At 40.5% G+C, this 25,064-nt stretch overlaps 1 protein-coding gene across 1 annotated transcript in view; it reads left to right on the plus strand.

Annotated features, from left to right (window-relative positions):
• The window catches only part of MTHFD1L (methylenetetrahydrofolate dehydrogenase (NADP+ dependent) 1 like), a gene marked incomplete at its 5' end in the record, with an annotated part of 171,294 nt that overhangs the window by 27,502 nt on the left and 118,728 nt on the right, over positions 1–25,064 (plus strand). Inside the window, 8 exons of the mRNA XM_082480716.1 lie at positions 874–1,047; positions 9,614–9,750; positions 10,998–11,044; positions 13,331–13,438; positions 14,350–14,424; positions 17,863–17,965; positions 21,442–21,518; positions 24,349–24,489. Of these exons, the coding sequence (XP_082336842.1) occupies positions 874–1,047; positions 9,614–9,750; positions 10,998–11,044; positions 13,331–13,438; positions 14,350–14,424; positions 17,863–17,965; positions 21,442–21,518; positions 24,349–24,489 (862 nt within the window). The remainder of the gene's footprint in view (positions 1–873; positions 1,048–9,613; positions 9,751–10,997; positions 11,045–13,330; positions 13,439–14,349; positions 14,425–17,862; positions 17,966–21,441; positions 21,519–24,348; positions 24,490–25,064) is intronic.

A 25,064-nucleotide genomic window follows, 5' to 3' on the forward strand; every position in this document is an offset into this window, starting at 1 on the left:
GGGAGCTAGCAGCTGCTAAACGGTTAAGTGGCCATAAGGGGCAACTAGGTCAAGCTCTCAAACGAAAAATCCATGAAGGAGTATTAAATCCAAAGACCCTAGGTGGGCTGGGTCAGGAATTGCAGATACAATAGCGTCCCCCAGCCTACAGCCACCTCCTCTCAGGCCCTTCTACCATGTGTGCTTGCTGCGTGCTTGTTCTCTTGCCTCAGCTGCCACTCGCAGTCCTTGCTGGAAATAGTTTATATGCTCACTGGACTTGTGGCCTGAACCCTGTGCATTAAACTCCTGCTATGTGGCCATTTTTGGTGTAGCTGTGTTTTAGAAGTGCGTGGGTTGGATCTTCCAAGGCCTTGTTTCCTTTGGTGCCCTCGTGGGGGAGTAGTGAGGCTTAGCGTGCCTGGTGGTACCCTCTGATGAAAGGCGCCACATGCACAAGCGTCAGGTTTAGCTAATGTGTTTATGTGACCGTTGGCCAAGGAATGTATGTGCTTTTTAGTAAAGTGTATGTGCTGAAATATACTGGGAGGGAGGAAAAGAAAAACAAAGCCAGAAACATCCATTCCAGTGGGACATGCTTGAGCATCCAGCAGACACGTCTCTAGCTTGATATGAAAGCATTACATAATATTTGGATTCTGATTAAATGAGAAAGCTCTGTGAAACTGTAACAATTAACAAACACTGCACATGATTTTCTATATTCTATTCAGTGTTAGCTAATATTTAGGTTTGTTTAATAAAATGTGAGAGTGGATTGAAAAACTGAATACAATAACCCCGTTGTTGGAGTATTTGCTGTTGTTTTGTGCCCTGTCGTCGACCACCTAAGCTGAGAGAAATCTCCTGGCTCCTATTTGTTTTCTTTTCCAGTGATATTGAGATTTCCCGAGCACAGAGTCCAAAAGCTGTTGATGTACTTGCCAAGGAGATAGGATTGCTTACAGATGAAATTGAGATCTATGGCCAAACCAAAGCCAAAGTACGTTTGTCCCTGCTGGAAAGGTTAAAGGATCAACCAGATGGAAAATATGTTCTAGTTGCTGGGTAAGAATGCACAGTAATGTCATTAATGTCCACCCTTTCCACTCATATTAATGTAAACATGCAGCTTACATCTTCTTTGATACACTGCACAAATAAGAACCCTGAATGTTTTCGGCTGTATATTGCTCTCTTCTGAAAGCAAGCAGTTTTTGAAGCAACACAACTTTTCTTCCAAACTCTTATTACTGAAGTACATTTTAGAAAAGGTAGTTTGTTCTAAGCTTCTTAAATGTTGTCTGTCGGTGCGTGGAGTTTTTCTTACTGTTTTATCCGAATTTTAAATGTTTAACTTGAATAGTCTGCGTGTATTGTGGCTGTTTATAAACAAACTTTAACAGAAGCTACATGCTAATCTGTTGATATTAACAACAAATACTTTTTTTATTGAAGAACAGATTACAAAGTTAGAAAAGCAATGTTTTTCCTCTGAAATGTAGACATGTCTCCAGGCAGGCTTATTCTGCTCTCTGTTCCCACGATTATAGCAAATGCTCTGCTCAGCAGGAATTATGCGCTTCTCTTCTGAAGAGCTACAGGTTTTTTCTACATTCAGTGAGACAACATTTTTTCATTTGCCTGGTTTGCGAAGTGGAAACTTGTAATTGTGAACAAACGTGAAGGTTCTCATTAATATTTAGATTGCAATGTGTTCTTTATATTCTGAATTAATCTGTATTGTTGCTTCCTTGTAAGGAAAACCAATCAGGTTTAAAATGCAGCCTTAGGCTGATCCAGAAGGAGAAGGCTGTTCTTAACTGCCTTGATCTACCAGTTCCTCAGTCGGGGTGGTGTTTTGCAAACCTTTTGCTTTACTGCCTTCCTGTGGGGACAGCCTGGATTTCTGGCGCTCTCTGAGATGGAGCTGTTGTAGACTGAGAGACCTGATGTTACAAAGCAGAGGCAGGCAAGTCATGAAGCTGTCTTCAAAGCTATGTGATAGAACTGCAATGTATAAAGATGTTCCTGGAGGACGTTGGAACGGTTGTTTAAGAAAACGAAATAATAGCTGGTTGAGCCTGGTTTCCCTTGGTAGAGTTTTACTTTACGTTTTGCTGCTTTGGAGAAAAAGAAGAGCAGATTCAGCATTTGGCTGAGTTTGAAGAAAGTTGCTACCGTGTACTTTCAGGCTCATGTTGTCAACTGCAGGCTTCTCTAGCAGCAGAGTCTCACAGAAGCGGAGGTTATTTGAAAATCTCTCGAGGTGGAAGATAGCATGATGCAAAGCCCCATTCGGGTGGATTTTAGCTGTGTCAGACTGTATGCACCAGTGCTTATGTTTCTTCACTCCACTTTTGCTCCCAGTCTTCTTCAAGGAAGGTATCTCAAGCAATTCTCTGAATGTTGTTTTGTTGGCACAGACAGAAGTGTATACACGTGTGGAAGAAATGGGGAAGTTTTGACTAGCAAGATGAAAAGCTGGCAACAAATAGAAAATTATATCTTCTTAGGGTTATGTAACATGTATAAAGACTGAGTTGTTTCACAAAGAAATGGCTGGGTTTGGTACCTACACAACTTCCTTATGCAATATGTTGCGATTTGTGATTTCTCTGAAGTTACTGCATCTGGTAGGGGGAGTACAAAGCCACATCTGCTGCACAAGGAGTGCTTGGGCAAGGTGGCTCCAATAGCGGGAACGTTCTCTTCTGAGAGAGTTCAAAGTTTGACTTTGAAATATGGTACATATAAAATATATATAACTTGTGTTTCTGTGTCCTCATTTGCTGAAATGACTGTAGCAGACAAAGATTTTAAGAAAAGAGGGGAACTGCGTCTGGTACGGAAATGTTCAGTACAATGAAAACTGAATACCAATCAAGTGTGGAAATTGGGGAGTGACATATATCCTCAGTTGCTTTCTTCATCCTCTCCCTGCTGAGGCAACGTCAACCAAAACCTACCATTTGAATTACTATGTTTATTCACAGTAACCAAAGATACTTAGAAATTCTTTTAGAATGATGCAGTATAGATCTTCAGGATAAGTTTTTGGTGGTTCAGAGGAAGCATTTAAGATACTTGCGTATAATAACTCCAGGGTATTTGGTCTGATGGAAATATTTGTTATGTATGGTGTGAGCTTTTCATCTGTGAAGGGAGTGAAAAGTATGTATTCCACTAGCTGCAAAATCTCCAACCTCTATCCATGAGGCAGCCAGTGACATTTGTGCCTGTAATTCCACAGTCGGGTTTAAATGCTTCACCAAGTCTAGGAATTTATTCCTGATGTGCTAGAGCTCAAACTTGTTTTTCTGAATAGCAAAATGCAACCAAATGTACCTTTTTATCTCTAAGGATAGCTGTATGTATGACTTTTTAAAAAATTGGCTACTAACTGGAAAGTCTTCTTTGCTCTTTCTGAATTGACACAAGTACACCGAAAAACCTCATCCAATACATACTTGATATGCTGAAAAATTGCAGTTTGATTTACAGAGCGTGTCGCCCAAAAATAGGATGAAGACTTAATTTCTTCATAACTTCCATTTTTTTCTGCGTGGAGAGCATTCTTTTCGCTTTCTTTCATCCTCACTTTTTTGTGTGTGTGTGTGACTGGTAGGGCTCATGCTAAGACGCCTTGGGGACAGAGCCACGAGTTATCACGGAGTAATTAGCTCCTGAGCATGAACTGCATATATACAGGCTTACAGTGTGCTAAAAACCCCTATGTTGCAGGATATGTTAATTCAAACTGCCTCCCATTCACCGCAAGCTGAGAGCATGCAAATGAACGAATCTTGTGCATGACCCAGTAACTAAGTTTAGTGCCCAGTGTAACTTGATTCGTGCATTCAAGCGTGTAGGTAGAATATTCGTAAACACAAGAGGAAACTACATCTAAAACTTCTTACACTGTGTGTGTTCCAGCATTTTGTTTTTAAATGCCCCAGTGCTGTGGGTTTTACCAGTTCATTCTGGAAACTCGTTCACTTCAAAAGTGCAAGCCGAGGAATAATAGAACGTGGAAAAATTATGAAATATAGTGCTGCTTTTAGTAAGAAGTGTGTTGGATTTTGAATGCTGGAAAATTTAAAATCAGTACTTCTCACCTAACATTAATAGATTGCTTTGTGACGAACTACCTTTTCAGAAAGATAAAATGGAGGGAAATAAATACTAACTTAATGCTTGTACAAGTTGTATGATGGTAAATATCTTAGGGACAGAATCTTCAGATTTAGAATTGCAGTTTACTTCTAATGGGTACGTATCGGATTGTATTTCTGCTCGCTGTATTTCTTGGGACACGAGGTGCTTAAAAGAAAAGAAAAATGGTAGACATAAAAAAGAGGGAAAAGCACGGGGAAGGGTAGGTGTGGAAAATACCACTGTGTTGATGCACTGAAACATCTGACCGTCCAAAGCCAAGTCATGGCTGAGGCAGTTTGTCATGTATTCGTCATGTCACTGCGCAGCTCCCGGTTGGGATTGTCTTGGATGGGCCTTCATCAGCTTTTGAGAGTTTGTAGTTGTGATTTCCTCAGTCTGTTCCTGGCTTTGTTCAGTCATTTTAGGTTCATAGTGATCACTGTGCTTTCGTATCTGGAAGCACACATCAGTCCCATTTTGAGGATGCCACTGCAATGGTGTCATAATCTCACCTCGCTGAAGTGACAGGAGTTGCAATTCTGTGCTCATAAATAAATTTCTGACAGTGGTAATCTTGGATGGGAGATGTATATAGATGAGGCTGTCATTTATGAGAACTCGATTGCCCATGCCCTCCATAGTAGGCTTCACAGGTTTCCATGTGAAACATGGGAACGGTGAACTCATTAAAATCTTTGGAATTGCTGATACTGGTGATTTGAAGATAGGAAATTTGAAAGAGGAGAATTGTCACATATCCAGTAAAGTTCTTGCTGGAGTCACAGCGGCTGGGGTGGCTGTGAGGAGGTTACAGCTGGTGCAGTGTATCATCTCACTGTTTGTTTATTTTCTCTTTGGGAGACCTCATGTAGCTTTCCCACAGAAACAGCTCCACTGTAAGCTAATGCGATGTATAACAAACAAACAAAAAGTCTGCATATTCTTATCTTTGTTTTTATATACATAAAGAGAGAAGGTTTTCCAATGTTATGGAAAACTTACTGTGCCAAGGAGCTGGTGACCGCTTGGTAGGTGGCAAAATAAGAAGTTTTAAGGAGGAAAATAATTGTGGGATTTCTGTGTTTAGATTGAAAACATATTAAAGAAATTTGAAGAATAATGCAAATGGGTATAAAAGTCTCTTGAAGTTCATTAAAATTTACTGTATTTTAAAGGAAGATTTTTTTTTTCTAGATTTGCATAAGGTCAAAGCACAGCATTGCACAATTGAGCTAAAGTTAGCCATTGGCAGTTGTAATTTTATACTCATGCGAGCGAGTGACCTAAGTTGCAAGAGTGTAGGCTCAGTAGTGTAGCCAGCAAAAACATCTCAATGTCCACAAAACAGCTTAAGTGGATTATTTTATTTATAAAAACTGATCAAAGTAGGCCAGGTACAAAAGGGAAGATATTTAAAATAAGCTTTCTGATGAAGTTGTTGGAATAAAAATTTCTTTTAATTTCAGGCTTTTCTCTTTTTGGGGGGGCTTTTTCTTTTTAACTAATGTTTAAAGATGAGGTTCTGGTAACTATTGAAGTCTCCCACTCTGGAGACATTCAAAATAGCTGTAGGTGACCCTGCTCTGGCGGGGGGGTTGGAGTAGATGATCTCCAGAGGTCCCTTCCAACCCTGATCATTCTGTGATTCTGTGAAACTATTAAAGAACTCTTTAGCTCTTAAGATTTATCCTCTAGTCTCCAGGCTGCTACTGTTCCTCTGAGAATCAAAAGTGTTCTGCCAGCGTATATCTCATGTAAGATTGAGGATAGGTGAGTGAATTGTTCAGACCAATCATCTGGCTTCGCTTGAACAGTGTGATTTGCAGAGTCCTTATGCTTTGCTAATTCTATTAGGTGGAAAGACACTGAAGGGTCGGGTTCCTGGTTTTGACTTCTCAGGGGTTTGTGCCTATTCCTATCTGCTACGGTGGATGAGGTTTCTTGGGAGAGTGTCACCCAAGTGCTTTAGACTGTTTAGGGAAGTCCGGTTGCTGGTTTTCTTCATCACAGCTGCCTTTAGACATTTTGAGCCTTTAGATATTCATCTGAGTAACTCTAGTTCCAGGAAAACTAAGGATCACAGGGTCTTCTCAGAAGAGAGAGAACAGATTAAAATGAACAAACGAATCTGAGGAAGACATTGAAAGTGCAGGCTGTTAAAGCCAACCAGATTTGATGAAGTCAAGGTCTCCTCTGCAAAGACATGTCTGTTTACTGCTGCAACCATTGTGTGCTTGCATGAGTACACTGGTGAAAATAAGCTTGTTCCAGTTCATTTTTACCCCCGTTTTGGCGGAGGCTGGTTCTCCCACAGTGCTACATTCTCAGTAGGGATGTGGCTGGTGCAGAGTATCAATGCACTGGAAATTCAGCAAAGGCAAGATCTGCTCCTCCTAGGTTGATCGGTGAAAAATGGTGTGTTTATCTTTTTGTCCTCTGGAAAAAGGTCTCTCTCATAGAAAATTCTGAGTGCTTTCTGGCTCGTTTTGCATAGGCATTTTAGATTAAGCTCTGGGTTACCAGAACGTTTTAGTTATGTGGTGCTTGATTGTGTGTAGATACTATTCTTCATGCAACTACCAGCACGCTGCATCTTTGTTTGGGCTTGTTTCATAAAGAGTTGTAAAGAGTCCCTGTGCTGCTGTGCGTGCCGGGTCAGCCTTCTGCCGTGCTTTGACCTGCGCTTGAGTAAATAACCTAGTGATGGTGTCTCTGAATTCTCTCAAATGCGAACTTCGTGTGTCCGATGTTCAAAAAGAGAGTTAACCACCAACAGGAAGCACTGCAAATACAAGTTGTTCTGTTAGCAGTGCAACTGTTGTGTGCACTGAGTTTTGGGGGTTTGTGGGCAGTCCTGTACTGGTAACTTCCAGTAAACAGTTATAGGTGTCTTTTTCATAGTGGCATACTTTGCTTTTTGGTGTGGGTTTTTTTTCTTTGTTTTGTTGTTGTTTTTTAAATAACTAGTAGCTTAAAGACTTATTATCTTGTTAAGTCTTTGAATGAGTGCAGTAATGCTTCAAGATTACTCGTATATTCTTTATATCTGGCTTCAATGCACGGGAATAAAAGGATCAAGTAAATGAGATTAGGGCAATAGATGAAAGTGAATGAGATGGAAGGAGAACAAGGGGTGTAGGAGAACAAGGGGCAAGGAGAAACCATGCTGATATTTGAATGGGTTTTGGGCAGGCAGTGTTAGAACCGTAGTGAGGAGGATGAAACTGTCAGTGAAAGTGAGTTAACCTGACTGTGGTGCTCTGAAAGATGCATCTTTGTACAAAAGTAAGGATCCTGGGACAAGATGGAGATGGCAGAAATAGTGGTCAGAAAAATGGAAGCTGTCATTGTAGCAACAGTAAAACCAAGTAGGAGTCTGTGCTCCTTCAGTAGATAAGAAGGAAATAAGAAGGCATAGTATGGATAAAAAGACAACAGGGACCAAAACCACTTTTGAGAGTAGATGAAATGGATTCTTCTCAGGATACGCTCTAAATCTCGTGGCCTAAACCACGACACTCACCTTTTTTGGGCTCTACATAGATATTTTGCTAAAAATTTGTCAATTCCCCTTTAAGTCAAGGGAGTACGTTCTAGGAAGGCTGGATGACAAAATAGTCTGGATAGTTAGTTATTGATGATGCTTTAGAATCTGATGGTTGGCAAACATGGTGTTGTAAATGTGGGAAAAAAAAATGCCCAAATTAAATAACTCAGGTACTACATGGTCATACAAGAGTAGTTCAAAGCTGTCAGTAGACAAAATACTATTTCTGAAAAGTCTCGATTCAGGGAATCTGTTACCGATTTACTAAAACCCATTGATTTCAGTGGAACTTGAGTTGAAACATTACTTGTCTGAATAGGAAAATTCTTTCCTAGAACAGTATAGAAGATGTTAATTTGCCTTGCCTCCTATTGCCCAAAGTTTTCCTGACATATCTAACCAGTCTTCTTTTTTTAACAAAAAGCCCAGGATCCAATTATTACGCAAAAGATAGATTTGTGGCAAGTTAATGTATTACATGTGTTTACATTTTTGGGACAAAGAAGGGCTTCTGTGAGTCTGTGAACTAACTAAACTAAGCTGAATCTTAAAGGCAAGGAGACAACACAGATGTCTCCTTGCATTTGACAATTTTACTAATGTTTTTATGCCATTTGAATTGTGCTCTGAGGATAGCAATATCTTGGAAAAATTACTAGTTGGGAAAGGAAGTGTTTCTAATTAGAGCTAGACGTTTTAACTCAAGTTTTGAAGAGGTCATAGGATGAGGGTTCCTCTTTGACTAGGATGCGTGTGCATGCTTATATTTCCTTGGGAATGAACTTTAGTTCTTAACATCAACTTCACTAAGGTACTTACTTCTCTGCAGTTAGTGAAGGCAGCAAAGATATGAATGGTTACACTTTGCCAAAAAGTAGGACTTGTGTGAGAGTAGTGTGGGTGGAAAAGGGACTGAGGCTTTCTTCTTTTGCCAGTCAGAAAGAGAAATGCTATGCCTTGGATGAATCGTTTGAATGCATTTTGGAGACATGAGATGTGTTCATACTTTAAGAAAGAATAAAGAAAAAAACCCCTCAAGACCCCCCCTCCCGCCCCCAACTTTTAACATGCATCATAAGCAAATGTGTTGACTTTGAAAGTAGGGAGGACATCACTTAAACTGAGGGTTGTCTCATTCACAGAAGGCTGATGAAGTTTTTTACTTGCAAAATCAGCTGTCATTGTCCCTTCATTAAAGGGACAAGAATAGAGCCTTTGAGTGGAGGTTAGAGTCTTGGCTCAATCATGGTCTAGGTGTGGGAGTTGTAGCATGAGGTTTTTGAGCTTTTGTATGGGAGGTTGGACTGTGATTGTAATTGTCCCTCATCACCCTTAAATCTGCAAAAATATCACGAAACATAAGTGTAAAATAAATCATATTCAGTTGAATAGAGTGACTTTTCTGTCCTGTTTTATTTAAAAAGCAGTTGATCTATCATTGTTGAGGGTTATGATGACATGGAAGCTGGAGATGGAGTTGAGCTCTACAAACAAAAAGTGTTGGTTATTTAATTTAAAATATTCTATTATTTCATTCAAAGTTTGAGCAGTGGGAATAAAACATCTGATGTATTATTACAGAAAGTATTAATACATGCTCAGAGTATCTTGATGGATGGTTTGTTAATGAAACTGGTGAGACTTTTGTGCTGTAATAAAAATGTCTAAATTCAATATATTCTTTTTAGAACTTTTGCCAAAATAATCTTCTCTTTTTCTGCTATCATAGTAAATTGCTTAAATAGAAGACACATGTATATTAGCATTCCAGCTTGAGCTAGGGGCAGTATTTTTGTGGAGATAAAGTAATCTTATGGAAATTTGCTGTATAAATATTCTTCATTGAAATCAAAAGCTGTAAGTTCTGATATCCTTAGTGAGACTGACATCAGGAAAGAATTTGATTAATGTTTTTTCTTGTTTTGCTAGAATAACCCCTACACCCCTTGGAGAGGGGAAAAGCACAGTCACAATTGGTCTTGTTCAAGCGCTTACTGCACACCTTAACATTAATTCCTTTGCTTGTCTCAGACAACCCTCCCAAGGACCTACTTTTGGAGTTAAAGGTATGTAATATTTGCAGACTCTATGACCTCTTTCAGATTAAAAGGAAATGTGGGTTTTTTTGGGTTGTTTTTTTTTTTTTTTTTTCTTTTTAATTCCTTAGTTATTTCACTAACTCGGTGGGTTGTCTGAATGGTAGCATATTGGATATTTTTATGAGTATATCACTAATAGATAAAGGTTTCTTGTACATGTCTTCTCATGCAAGGTTCATATCTATGTTCATGTACTTAATGCATATTGATAATGCAGATAAAGCCCAAACATAATGAAAGGCATGTGTTAGCCAGGAGGAGTTTTGTGTGAGTACACACCCTTCCAGCCACTCCTCTGTTTGGAGACTCTCTAAAGACGTCTCTGAATGTTACTGTTTAATTCTTCCTTGAGAACGAGTCCTAAATCACCTCGTATTGATTGGAAATATCCAAGCTAAGGAAGTTGGCAGTTATGCATATGGTTTGCCTGTGCCTGCATCACCTTTGGCTAGGTCTGAACCTCTTCTTTCTGTTCTTCTGAGTTGTTGCCTCTAATCATGGGCTGCTGCCTTTTTGCCTAGAAACCTTTTAAGAGCCTGAGGGCCAGGTAAGAGCTAGCCAGAGTTCAAGACTGTCTTCAATGCTGATAGGAAGTAATGCAATCTTTTTTTTGCCATTTCTTAGCTGAGATTGGTGCCTAACTGGGCAAGCACTCTCCATCTGCTCTACTTTGCTTTGCTGAAGTTTAAGTTAACAAGTTTGATTTCAGCTGGAAGGCTCCTGGTGCTTGGTGCTTCTCAGCCAAGACTGGTGCATGTGAGTGCTTTAATCCCTCCACTCAACTTGTGGGTAGGCTACAGCAAACTCCTTTGCCTGTACCCTGAGAGGCAGTGGGAAAGGAGCGCTCAGGCAAGGGTGTGAAGGTTTCGTTCAGAAGCCCTGCTTGCTCGTGACTGCTACGTCTTTCCATCCAACAGCTGCATGTGCATGACTGTGTTCTAAATCTGGGCAGGAGCAGAGGGCTTATGTAGCCAATGTCTGGGCCAGCCATCATATGTAGGCTTTCATTTCAGATCAAGAATTCCCTTTTTACTGCCTGCTGAAAAAGCCAGCAAGGTTTATGGAAATCCTGTTTATTTGGGTGCACCATTGATCCCCTAATAGAAATCAAAATTCTGAGAAATGTGTCATCAACACTGTATGTTTCACTTTGTGTGGTTGGTTTTTTCCAAAACCGATGCTAGTCTGATGTGACCATATGCTTTCCCGTGCAGGTGGAGCAGCTGGTGGTGGATATGCTCAAGTGATTCCCATGGAGGAGGTGAGACAGCAGGGGATGCAGCAAGTCCCCGTCCTTCTGGGAGGGGTGGCCAGGCCCAGGTGGCCACTGCAGCGCTTGGCTGGTGGCGGTGGTCTGCCTGGAGAATTGGAATAGTCCTTGCCATCTCCACGTGCCTCCTGTGTGATGTGGAGAGGCTGGGGAGTCGGGATGCAAAAACGTTGCGCAGATACTGTACATGTTTTGTAACATCTCACTACCCTTCAGATGCTTCCTGAGAAGAAAGCCCACTATCCATGCGTAACATACAAGACAGAGCTGGCTACGGCTATTTTTTGTATGAATTTTGTATCCACGTCTATTGCAAAAGAGAATGAGAAAGCATTGCTTTTCTGGTGGAGTAAAAAAAGGCAGGGAGGCCCAGGGCTGGTGGGTTGAGGAGATTTCTTTTTCAAATGTAGATTTAATATTTCTTTTTAGCCGAAGTCACTGAATATGACAAAATGGACTTTGTTTTTAGCCAGGCTGGTCCTCCTGTGGTAGCATGAGATGTGCCCAGAATACTGCGGAGGGGCGAATACCACAACTTTTTGATGATTTGGCTCAACAGCAGTGATGAAACAGAGAAGTCTCCTGTGAAAAATTGTTTTTCATAGGTGCAGGCTGTTGGGGAGCTGCAAGGGCTGGGGCTCCGCAGGGGGGCAGCCAGGCAGGGCCTGGCAGCTGCTGCCTGTCCCATCCCCAGCCAGGAGCAGGCAGCCAGGAGCTCAGGGACAGCTCCAGCCTGGGCATCGGGCACCTCCATGGGGATGGGCTGAGGCCAGGCCAGGACGTGAGCACACAGGTGGACCCAGCTTGGTGGGGCCCATGGCTGGGCAGGGCTGGAGGGAGCTGGAGACCCGCCCTGCTATGGTGTCGCTGGGGCAGGGGCTGACGGCCCCGGGGGCTGACGTGGGGTCCTGGGCTGTGGAGGACCCCCAGGGGGCCAGGCAGGGACAGTCGGGGCTGGTGGGGCCCCTGGGGCCCCGGCACTGTCAAAGTGAAAGAATTGTTTTCTTGCCTCTAAATGAATCTTTCCTCTACCCACCAGTAAATGGATTTCTGTTGAAGATGGCATCATCCTTAGCTCTCTTCGAGGGCTTCTGAAAATCACGTGCCGGCTTTGGAACGAGCCAGCCTTGTGCGTGCCTTCAGAATACTCTCACTGTGAAAATAGTGATACTCTGAAGTGTGCACCCTTGCCTAGCACAACATTCACGGTGTAGAGCTAGGTGATCCACGTGTTTATGGACAGGCTGGGTCAAGGACAGAGGCTAAATATAGACCACCGTGTGTAGTGTTGCTTGTCGGTTGGCTGCTGCCATCCGAGCTGGGTGCCTTCCTCCACCTCCCTCCCTTGTCCTCAGTAGGCTTAGCCGTGTGCCATGGGGCTTCAGCATGGGAAGTCCCCTTCAGAGGGGACAGCAGAGTTTTGTGTTGCTTTCCAGAGTGTAAAACGCAAGCAGATTCTCTGGGCAATGGGGCATGTAAGGATAGCATGTCTAAGCTGCTGTGTATATTCACAGTGCTTTTTTTGGACAGGCATGATGGTTTCACCCCAAAGAGTCTAACTTAGAGCTCAACAGAAACCATTCCATGGCCCAAACTGGTGAAGTACCACCTTGAAAGTGGAGTGTGAGCACAGGGAAGGGCTCCTGTCGGTTGTTGTCAGTGCTGCGGTGCAATCAAAACTGACCTTCCACCTCCTGCTGTCAGAAATACATAAAAAATACAGTTCCTACGTAACACAAGTCCTAGTCTAATCTAAACTGCTGATTTCAGTTTTTTTCTAAAAAAACTTTGTTGGACGCACTTTGTGTCAGGAAAGTTCATGCCTGATCAGCTACAGGCTGTTCTCCCGTTGCCAGCAGAAAGTTGGCATACACCCCTCAAGCCAGCACACACGGGGTGCTCCAGGGGATTCAACAGAAATCTGCACCTCTGGGCCAGGTCAATTAGTAAATACTGACATTAAACCAATTTAGTATTAATGATGTGGAACCGTAGCCCTGGGCTTTTCATTCTTGGATCATTTAGCAAAGAATAAAGACATTCATGGCTTTGTTTGGCTACACTAAGGGTAGTTTACCACGTACTGAGGTGAAAACAATTCCTTCATATAGCTCAGCCTATTTTCAACCTGATAATATTTCATCTGCACTGATAGGTGACTAATCAGAGCTGCAGCCTCAAGGAGACAGCAATAATTGTTGCTGCTAATCTGTCTGAGATTAATAAACTGAGTTAAATGGTTTCTCAGAAAAAGATTTTGTTCTGTTCATCTTCTAGTTCAATCTTCATTTGACTGGAGATATTCATGCTATTACTGCTGCAAATAATTTGCTGGCTGCTGCTATTGATGCTAGGATCTTGCATGAGAACACGCAATCTGATAAGGTGAGAATTATTTTCTGATATCCACATGACATTGTTTCTTTTCCATTTCTCAATACCCTGCATTTCAGAGCAAAATAAGTTGATTATCTTTTTATATTTTCACCGTGTGAAAAGCAAATATTGCTGAAGCCATTCTATATTCTGCTGGGAAATTTTCCTTATAGAATATATTTTTCTGGCAAACAGCTACCGTAAAGTAGTCTTTAAGATAAGGATTTTATGCCCAGTACATTGTCAACTGTTTCAGACTGTACTAAATAGTCTAATAAAAGATTTTCTTTCTGTATATAGTCTTATTATTGTTAATATTTTCTGTACTCCTTTTAAAGTGAAAAACTACACTTCTGATGTATAGTTGGGTATGATGTACCTTAAGAAGAAGGGGTTGTGGGGAAATAAACTAGATCCTCTTCCCTCCACTAAATCTGTTGCGATCTTAACACAAATATTGACCTGAGTCTTTAAAGGAAAGGGAGAAAGTAAAGGAAGGAGCCTCCTTTTTTTGGCTACAGTGTTAAAACTGAACAGGGTTGTCGTATCCCCGTTACTTGGTACGACACAAATGTGCATGTAGGCCAGTTTAAAAATGGTAGTTATAGTTTGAATAATTTGGACCTTGGTTAAAGTTTTAAACGGCTCCCAATTTCAAAACTAATACATATTTTTTGGTGAAACATAAAAACACAGTAATTTTGGTAATTGGATTTAGACTGTTAAATTATAGGCATTGCTTGAAAGCCTACCACCTCCTTGGAACTGTTTTTTAAGTCGTGAAACAGAAGTCCACAATTTATGCGGTTGGGAAATTCTTACTGAAATTAGTCTGAATAAAATAAAAACAATGGCTTTTTATTTAACTAGATCCTGGTTGTAACTTTTTCTTTCATTAACTTTTTGTGTGTTTTTTCTAGGCTTTGTACAATAGACTTGTTCCAATAGTTAATGGCGTGAGAGGATTTTCTGCTATTCAGCTTGCCCGTCTGAGAGTAAGTTGTTAATGTAGCCTCTTCTCAACTATAGTACCTCTTCATAAGTTGCTCAAGACATTATGTTTTGTTTGAAATTCTTTGATGTATGGGACTGAGTTTGTATAAACCTCGCTTGTGAATTTATCAAGTCCAGACTTTTTTCTGAAAGCATCATCCTTGAAGTAATAGGATCTGGGTCTGATATTATTTTCATAACTAACATTTTTGCTATTCTTTTCTCTTGAAATAAACCAATAATGTTTTTAAATGCTGTGTCTTTCCTGATGAAATATTAAAGTTAGAGTTTTTAAAATACTTTTCCTATTATGGTAAAGTCACGTTTGGAAGCTCACATTCTTCGGTTGTGCAATATTTTCTGGGTTTGAAAGTTCCTTATAGCATATACTTTTGGGGTTTTATTGATGTCAATTTGACAGTGTTCTTCCTTTGAGGGGCAGAAGTACATTTGTGTGCATCATATGTTTTTGCATCCCATCTTGCTTCCTGAGTGCTTCCAGAAGAGCTTCCTATGCGATTAATGTATGAATAACATATCTGGAATTGAGGCTGCTGTTTTGATAAGTAACGAGACAGCAGCACAGTCCACTAGCATAGGGGAAGGAGAATATGAACCCCTTGAATATGACCTGTAAGGACAGCTTCAGTCTTCTGCCTCCAGTTCCACGTTTGTTGTTGGCTTTTGAGTCCTGACCGGTGGTGTTTCAGAGCCAATGGATGACAATGGATAGCTGCCAAGCGTGCACTTGGAAGTGGGGGGTAGAAAGGAGGATAGAGGTAATACCAGCTTCTGTTCAAAAATAAACCAAAAAAAATCTCATAGCATTTGAAGCTTTTGTGCTGCTCATTTGAGTGCCAGTAAACTAAAATGTGGACGATACCTGCTTGACTCTGCGGCAGAGTAGATCTCACAGAATTTCCCATCAGAATTTTGGACTATTTTCATTTTGTCCTTGTTTACACTGTGTGTAGGGTAACAGGTAGGGGAGGAGGGGGAGCATTTTGGTTATTCATGACATACCAACTATCTCTGCAGTTGAAATGGATTTCTCTCTCTTCACGTGAGCTGCAACTCAGTAGAAAAATGTTTGGCTTTATAACATTCAAATACATGCATCATAATTTCCAATATAACTGAAATAATTTGCTGTGAATTATTCTTAGTATAATATAATTCCTTATACTTAAAAAAAATCAAATGTAGAAAAATATCTTTATGGGACGGGGTTACTTTTTTTTTTTAAAAGAGGGTTATTAAGATTTAAACTCCTCCCTTACATGTGGGGTTTGGACTTGTAATTACAGAATGCAATTTTTATATTTTTTTCCTTGTCTAACATCAGGAGCTACCTTTCTCATTCCCCTGGTCTTCAGCTTTTCTCTCTTTTTTTTTCCAGTAATTATTAGCCTAAGACCTCCTTACTTTACCTCCTCTCTTTAACTTCTTCTTGTATCAGGAATAGTGTGGTGAGCCGGACTAGGGAAGTAATCATCCCCCTGTACTCGGCACTGGTGAGGCCCCACCTCTAGTACTGTGTTCAGTTTTGGGCCCCTCACTACAAGAAGGACATTGAGGTGTTGGAGCGTGTCCAGAGAAGGGCTACAAAGCTGGTGAAGGGTCTGGAGGACAAACCTTATGAGGAACGACTGAGGGATCTGGGGTTGTTTAGCCTGGAGAAGAGGAGGCTGAGGGGAGACCTTATCACCCTCTACAACTACCTGAAAGGAGGTTTTAGAGAGATGGGAGCTGACCTCTTCTCCCTGGCGACAAGTGATAGGATGAGAGGAAACGGGTTCAAGTTATGTCAGGGCAGGTTTAGATTGGATATTAGGAAGCATTTTTTCACTGAAAGGGTTATTAAACATCGGAATAAGCTGCCCAGAGAGGTGGTGGATTCACCATCCCTGGAGGTGTTTAAGAAAAGGGTAGATGAGCTGCTTAGGGACATGGTTTAGGAGTGGTGGTGTTTTTATCAGGGTAGGTTTTTGGTTGGACTTGATGATCTTAAAGGTCCCTTCCAACCTCACTGATTCTATGATTCTATGATTCTATCGCAGCACTGTCTCTTACTTCCTCTCATCTGCATCCAAATCAGTCAGCTTTTTTCTTGCTGCTTAGATGCAGTACAGACGTTGTTGAGACCTTGGGAGCGATAGGCTGCTTCCTGTGGAGTCCCAGTCCCCAGCCCTCCTCGCAGCAATTGAAAGTCAACAAAATGACTGAAAATCTTGCTGTCAACCCTCTATGGAAAAGTGTTCTGGAAAAAGTATATCTAGACAAATGTCTGATACACCGAGCAGGAGGGGTGAGCACTGAACTCCGACGGCCATCCCCCAGTAGATTTGCTAGTGGGATATTGCTCTTTTCTCAATCTGCCTATTTTCATAGAATTTCTAAGAAACTAACTATCTCCTAACTATGTCAAATTGGTAAAATTGGCCAACGTATTAGAAAAATATTAATACAGGACTGGCAGTTAAGGATATAAGCCTTTCTTCATTAAAACTGCGGTGAGAAATCTTAGGGCACCAAGTGTCAAAACCTGCAAGCTGTTCTCGACAGCTTTTTGCCCTTCTCAATACAGTGGGAAATGCCCCAGTGCCCGCATCAGGATTTGAAAGCATTGCTCACAGTCTGAGGGACCAATCCTCAAAAAGGAGTGTTGTGAAAACCGTTTTAATACTCTCAAAAGGGTGTCCCAAGCTTTCTAGAAAGAACTGTTCGTTTAAATACAGAAGTAGCTGTGGCAGCTCTTTAAAATTGAGTATTTTTATACTTTTAGATTTGCTTTATTTTCAGTCCTGAAGTGTAAACATGTTGGTTAATTCACTGAGGAATGCTTTCTAATGCCAGAGAAAATTAAGATTTTTTTTTTTAAGACTACAGTTCTTAAACACAGTTTTCTGATCCGTGTTTATGTAGATTCACCAAAAAAAAAAGTATTGGTGTTGCTGAAATAGTGAATCTGTAAAAACCAGGAGGTATTGGCTCATTCGTTGTAAGGGACTGAGTTTATGGATGATGGGCTCTAAAAGCCAAAGTTTTTATTTCTTTCAGAGATGATTCACACAAGACAATACATGAGTCTTTCAAAGATTTCCACAAACTAGAGCAAGCAATTAATTATCTTTTTATTAGTAACTGATAACGTTGAATTTTCTTTGGTTTACTTTAAGAGTTTCTTCTGTGTTAGAAAGAGATTGTTAATTTAATGGCCTATGACTATTTCTCCTTTTTTGTTTAATTTCTTCGTCTGCATTTGCCCCTATCTTAGTCACAGGTGATTTCCTATGTGTTGGGGTTTTTTAAATAGTTTTGGTCCTGACATGTTTCTTTCCAAGATGCTTGCTGGAAGTGGGGGTGATAAGTCAGAGCAGCTATACCTTTTGAAACCAAAAAGCCACTTCATTGCATTTCTTTAACTTGTTTTTGTGTAGAGGCTGGGAATAAACAAGACTGATCCTGGGACGTTAACAGAAGAGGAGATCAGCAAATTTGTGCGCCTTGATATTGACCCATCAACCATAACATGGCAAAGAGGTGTGTAGTCGGAAAGCCTCACTTCAGCTTGGATTTAATCACAACTTATTGCCTAATTTGCTTAATTTTACCTGAATCAGAGCTGTTTCTGCTCTCTAACTGTAAGAATGACCGATCCGCAAGTGGGAAAAGGGGGTGAATAACAAATTTGGGTGCAGTATGTTGCTCTAAACTTGGTTAAATATCTGCAGTAACTCAAGAGACTTTGCTGTTATTCTGAAGGACAGGTTGCTCTGACAATCCTTCAGTTATTCTGAAGGACAGGTTGCTCTGACAAGCACAACCCTTCTGTCTCTCTCACATTAGGTAATACATCTTGAAACATGTTAAAGTGGCTTTTCTGTGCATCTTACAAATCTTATCCATTCTTTTCTTAACTGTGTCTATTATGGTTTTAGATTATTTATACCTACTCAATTTTGGTCCCTCATCCTCCCCAGCTCAGCAGCCTGGGTAGCCCAGAGACTAAATACACCTCAGGGATTATGTGGTTTTTTTAAGTGTCTTGAGCTGTTTGCTTTGTTAGGAAGAAGTGAAAGATGTGGTACGGTTTCAAATATGTATGCCAAGCAAACCGATATCCACTCTCACACCCTTCGACAACTCCCCTCTGCATTTTCCATTTCTAGTGCAGGGTTCAATTTCAGTATTTACCTCAACGTCTGTGTCTCTTTTTTTAAGCAAGTAAACTCTGCATAAAATTTTGAGCTAAATTTCGTCGGATTTTATTTTCTTCCTAAGTTCTCAAGCACCAAAGTTATTAGTTCAAATCATTGTTAAATGGAATGTATTGTAATGCTCAGAGAAATAAGGTGAATTTATTGAGAAGTGAGGAGTCTTGGCCGTGGCCTTTACTGTGGCCTTTGTGTGCATGTCGTCTCAGAATTAGGATATTTTTCTCAAGGTAATACTGGGGTATGTGGCATAAAATGTTTTTCATGAGTCATGCAGTGTGTCTGCATGGAAAAGACCTGTATTAAGATGAAGGAATAATATAACTATTTCGGGTAATATGACTCATCGTTTTTTATCAGCACGGGTTTGGGAGGAGGCAATACTACTCAAATGCTGTTAACTGCAAGTGAGTTATTTAATTCATCTCAAACAATGTTAGTGAGATTTTTATTCCACACAAATCTGTATGATATACATATCTTAAACATTTCAGAAAAAAAATGGGTTTAGGGCTGTTTCAGATAACTTGAAAAATGTTTTATTTTCTGCAATCCATTTATTTTCTGCAATCCATATGTCTGTGAAGCTTGTTACATACCAGGGAATTTGCAGGGCTGAAGAGAAAGCTATCAGATTGTCTGAAAATTAATTTTAGCCAGGACCTGTTTCCTTAGAAATGTCGCAAGCTTAAAGTTCATTGTCATCTTATACTAGTTTGGACAGGTACAACATACTGAAAAAAAGGAAAGCTTCCCCCTCCTTACCCTTCCCCTGGTATTCAGATCCTGTTTATATTTCTAGAGGATAAGGAAGTAGATACATTAAACCTAACACTTGGTTGAACCTGAACTTTCCTGAAACGTTTACTTTGGGTAAGGAAGAGGGAAAATATGGAGAACAAAAAATTGCTTTTGTGGCAAACCAATTCTGTCTTATTTTACTACTTCGAAGTGCAGCTATTGGAACCTTCCTGGGGAACAAATTCTGACCATGGGGAGAAAGCCAATGTGTCCCAGTGACCAGACAGAGTTGCAGTACTTCTAATTTCATGGTAAGGGTGTTCACGCTACGTGATTTCACTAGGAAGGGCCAGATAAAAAGCAGCCCACCGGCTGTTCAGGCTGGTAGGAAGGCCGATTCCTGCTCTCAGCAGTGCCTGGGTAGGCAGGAAAGACATTCAGGTCTGCTTAAGGCTGCTCATGAGACTGAGCTTCCTAAGAGGAGAAGGGGTCGGTTTGTACTTGAGAAATCAGCTTGGCATATGGCTTCGCAGTGGCATATGGTACCACAGCTTGGTATGAGGCTGCTGCTTCCCTGTACCGGGCTCTGCGCTCTGATTTCTGCCAGTACTGTAGTATTGTAGAATATGACTCTATGTAAATAGAAACAAGAATGAGTTAACCAAATCCGTGTTGCACCACCCCTTAAATGGAATTCCTGAGGAAATTAGGGTCCTAAATACCGTGTAGTGGGAAGAAGGCACGTATGGTATTTACAACAGCCCCATGAGAAATGCCCAAGAAGGGGAAGGGGTTTAAATCTTGCTTTTCTCCCAGCTCACTTGCAACCCTGAACTGGGCTTGTGTAGGACGGAGATTCAAAGTCCCTCTTGCTCTTGGGTAATTATGTTGTCCTTTTCTGTACAGACAAATTTGTTAATCTCCAAAAGCAGCAGGAAAAGTGGGAGGAGGTGATTTCACTGGCCTTTGGTACAGACAACTTCTCTGGATGTTCCTTGATTCTCTGCCTCTAAATGAACAGGACTCAGATATATACATCTACCAGAAGATAGACTTGACTGCCAAGCTACAGGCTGAACTGATCAAAAGTACCTTCCACCCTTTCTTTTAGGGTTGGTACAAATGGAAACATTTTTAGGGCTAAAGAGCCTGTAAGAAACAGGGAGCTTATTTTTGCATTCTGTAGGGATTGCCATTCCTGGGATGGAGAGGTTTTGAAGTTTGGTCTCATTTTGTAACAAACAGAAACATCCTCCTAATGTTTCTTCCTAAGAAACTTCTTGATCAGTTCTCAGCAGATGAGAGAGCTCTTCAGTTACTCTCAGTATTGCCTTTTGGTTCATACAAAAGCACATTTGAAGTTGAGCGTAGTCAGTGCAGAATCGGAGAATTTGGCTTGTGATAATTGTTAGTGAAGTTAGCAATTCCACAGGATGGTTTGGACATGCCCTTGCAATACCAAAAGTGTTTCCAGGTTAGAAATACAATTGTCTGAAATTGAAGTTGTGTTAAATAGCAGATGGTTGGTCTTGGCAGTTGGAAAAAACTTCCTTTGAATGCTGTGCAGCTGAATGTGGAGTTAGTTACTGTGATGTCTGAGAAAGTGACTTGTCTGGAAGAACCAATCTGACAACGTGACCGTCCTTTAAAAGAGAAACAGACCAAGTTTAAACTACATGATGCAGTCTTAAAATCAATTCTTAACAAGTCAATGATGAAGCAAATGATTTGAGGTAGGTCTGAGGTGCATTGTACCTACTAAGGCAGATCTTTCTTATGTAGGTAAAATACTCATTTGTATGTTAAAATATTAAGAATCTGTTAGCTTCAAGTACTGTTCAGAGAAGTTGTATTTGAGTTACTTCAACCTGTCGTCTAATGGCATCAACTAGAAGGGAGACACCAAGTCAGTGCTAATGCTAACATGCAGGAGTGTGGTTGTCTGGTTACACTGTTCAAGTGGCTGAATCTTACATGTATAACAACAGGTATGCCTGGAAAAACATCCAGATCCACGAGTCCTTGGTAACATGTTTTGCTTTTGCTATTCCCTTATTTCAGTGGTGGATACAAATGACAGATTCCTGCGCAAAATAACAGTTGGGCAGGCAAATACAGAGAAAGGATTTGTCCGTCAGGTACGTAAAGGCAGTTAATATATCTCATTCTGGACAGACTTTGGTTTAGACGCCGAGAGATGTTTCTGCAGTTCTTTCAGCATAGGTTGAATTGCAATGCTAACATCTGTTGCTGTTGTATCATGTTCTTGCAGTGAAACTGATTGTGTTAATGAGTAACTGAGTCTGAAGTTTCAGAAAGAGAAACCAATGCATATTGCAGAGTGTTGAAAGCACTTCAAAAAATCGCATATGTTAGAGGTTCAAGATTGTCGTCCTGTGAGTCTAAAAGGTGCCCCTATGCCCTCATAGTCATAGAATGGTTTAGGTTGGAAGGGATCTTAAAGATCATGTAGTTCCACTCCCCCTACCATGGGCAGGGGCACCTGCCACTAGAAATGCTCACTTGTTTGGAACACATGGGGTAGAGGCTTTTCTGTCTATAATTACAGAAAACTCAGTATTAGCTAATACTCATCTTTGATAATGGGCTGGAACTACAAAATATTATACTTGGTATAAGTTCCCTCAACACTTGACATGTTTTCCTATGTTTAGATTTGTTTCAGTGACTCAATGTGATTATTAGCCTTGAGCCAAGTTCTGCCAGCCTTATTGTGCGGCATTTTACCACTGTAATTATACTGCTGAGTTAAATATGGCTTGTATTATTATGGAGTACGAGTTGACATATGGCTGTCAAATGTTGCTTTTATACTGTTTTGGCTAAAATGACCTTGATGTATTCAATTTTGATGTGTTGGACTGATGCATATCCATTTACATTTTAACATGGACTTAGTGACTCGAGAAATAGAGAACAGTTAGGAAAACTCATTTCGGAGCCTAGCCAGAGATCAAGAGAAAACAGGACTTCATAGTTAACAGATGCATTTTATAAATATTTAGAGTGATGTTCTAGCACTCTTAAAATCAATGACACCTGTGTAAAATGGCAGAGCACAGCAGGCACAAAACCCTGCATTTTAATGAACAGGGATGCTGTGGTTTCTAAAGAGTATTACATGACTGATGCCCTTGATCCTGCAATTGAATCCATGTGGGTGGATCCTTTCATCAATAGAGAACTGACTTTACAGCTAAGGCTTCTGTCAGCACTTCATAGGTGTATAAAGGTTATTAGAGTTAAAATAGCACCTGCTACCACAGCCTTTTGTGCCTGTTTTTTAAATTAAATATTATGTCACTCTTTGAGCATCTACCTGGGATTGGTTTTCCTGTCTTTTTGGGTTTATATAGAAGCAATTATAGTAAAAAACTTTTTTTTTTTCGGTCTCCTGATAAATGTCCTGATAAAGTTTGATAACATTTCAATATACGGGTTGGGCGTAGATTTCTCAGCCTTATTTGCTGTCTTACATCTGCTGCAATGACTTACTGGGGGCATTCCTAACTTCAGAAAAAAGATAGTAGCATCCATGTCATCGCAACGCTAACAGTGTTCGTTGTGTACCCAGCTATTCTGTTAGGTATGGAACTACTTCCAGGGAATACAGAAAATCTTCTTTATAACTTCAGCATTTCATTTGAACCCCTGTGCTGAAAATCTCAGTTACAGGATTATTTTTCGTTTTCTGTGGTATACATCTCTCCCTGTCTGTGTCCAATGCAGAAAAGTGCTCGAGTGTCTTCACGAGTTTTGACTACCATGCAGGTACATAGAGGTCAGCCTGAATAGTGCTGCTCTGGGCTGTAGCTGTCAAGACAGAACCTAAAACCAGGAACACAGGTTGAAAAAAGGCAGAAGCTGTTAAAGTACTAGGCAATTGGATAGGAACGGTAAGGTATATGTTGAACAATTCTCTGTGTAGATGCTGCTTACAAACAGGCAAAGCCCTCAATTAGAACAGATTCCTTCGGTATTAGTCAGTAGGGGATACACCTGGTAGAGGTCTGACATAGAAAGAGTCCTGGGGGCTTTCTTTACATAGATAGCAGTAGGATGTCAATTATTACATTTTTGGTATAAACTTTAATTGCTGGAGGTGGAGAGATTACTAAAGAAGCTGTACTTCTTGTTCACCCCAACGTTGCATTCCTATCACATAATACATTAGTGACTTTGCTTTTCTTTTCTGTTTATGTTCTGACAGCAGGTGGCCTGGGCTTTGCAAACAGTAAATTAGTACAAATAATGCTCATGTATACTGCAAGCTCTTAAAGAAAAGTAAGGGCCACAGCTTATGTCGTGCTGAAATACTGCACAGTATGGACGTATTTCTGCAAGAGCAATAGAACTGATGCCAGATATAGTTCTTGGGGTTCTTTTTAACTTATATATTTGTTCATTTAAAACAAAAAAAAAAGGGGGGACAAAGATATATTTTACATTATCATCAGTCGAGCACAAGACCTAGCAGCATAGACTCTAAATTTTGAGTTTATGTAGAAAAAGAATGATCAGATGTAACAAGAATGTTTTTGAAACCAGAATAAAAAACTTTTTGAGACCATTACAGAAAAAAAACACCACAATGCTGCACTCATGCCAATAAAGCTCAAAATACATCTGGCGATTTTCTTTTTTGCCGCAGAAAAAAAAAATCTTGGTCCTTCAGGGAGCTTCTGCTAAGGATAATGTGAGCCAAGGGGCTAAGCACTCTGCAAGACTAATCCCTAAGTAAATGAAGTGTAACGGAGAACATTAATGAGGGACTATAAACAAAGTGTTTGAAGTTACTCTAGTCTGAGTAATCTCAAAAGCTGTGGGTTACAATTTAGAACTTGTTTGAATTCCAGTGTGAAATCTGTCTTTCCTGAGTCTATTCCTGACAATTCCCTGTGAGTATTTGACCTGATTTTGTTCATGATTCTCATTTCTATTTTACAGGCTCAGTTTGATATTGCTGTTGCAAGTGAAATTATGGCCATCCTGGCACTTACCACCAGCCTGCAAGACATGAAGGAGAGGCTGGGAAAAATGGTGGTGGCTAATGACAAGAAAGGAGACCCAATAACAGCAGAGGATTTGGTATGTATATTTGGTCTGTAGACCTGTGAATAACCTCTGACGCCTTTGTTTTGCCTCTTGAAGTGTTAGAAAGGCAGGTGCATGCCAAGGATTTTGCTTTGAACAGCACAGTCAGATATTGAAGAAAAATCTTCTGGGCCAAAACTTCCCTGCAATGAGAACAAGATGTAGAACTAATTTCTCCAGCTCTCTGGTAACATCTGGCTCAGGAAGTCTCTAGTCTCCATAACCTACTTGGATAGTTTTCTGCAATTCTTGAGGCAAATAAATTTGGTGCTGGAGGGAGTCAGAGTGCGGGCTCCTGTTTGAGAGGGCTGGTAATGTTTGCTACTGTACATGTGAAGTGAGCTCAGATGTTACAATGATTGTTACCACTTGAACGCTTACACCACTAAATCAGAATGGAAACAAACTATTCTTAATTCCTAGAGTTGCTGATAGTGCTTGGGACAGGGTTATCTCTTCCACATCATTAAGACTTTTTCTTCCTTACCTTTGTTAGTTACTGTTTCCTCATTCCCTACTTCAGCTTCCGAAAGAAGTCAATATGTTCTTCCTTTATAGCAAATTCTAGC

The sequence above is a fragment of the Vanellus vanellus genome (assembly GCF_965231255.1).
Source record: "Vanellus vanellus genome assembly, chromosome: 3".
Taxonomy (NCBI): Eukaryota; Metazoa; Chordata; class Aves; order Charadriiformes; family Charadriidae; genus Vanellus; species Vanellus vanellus.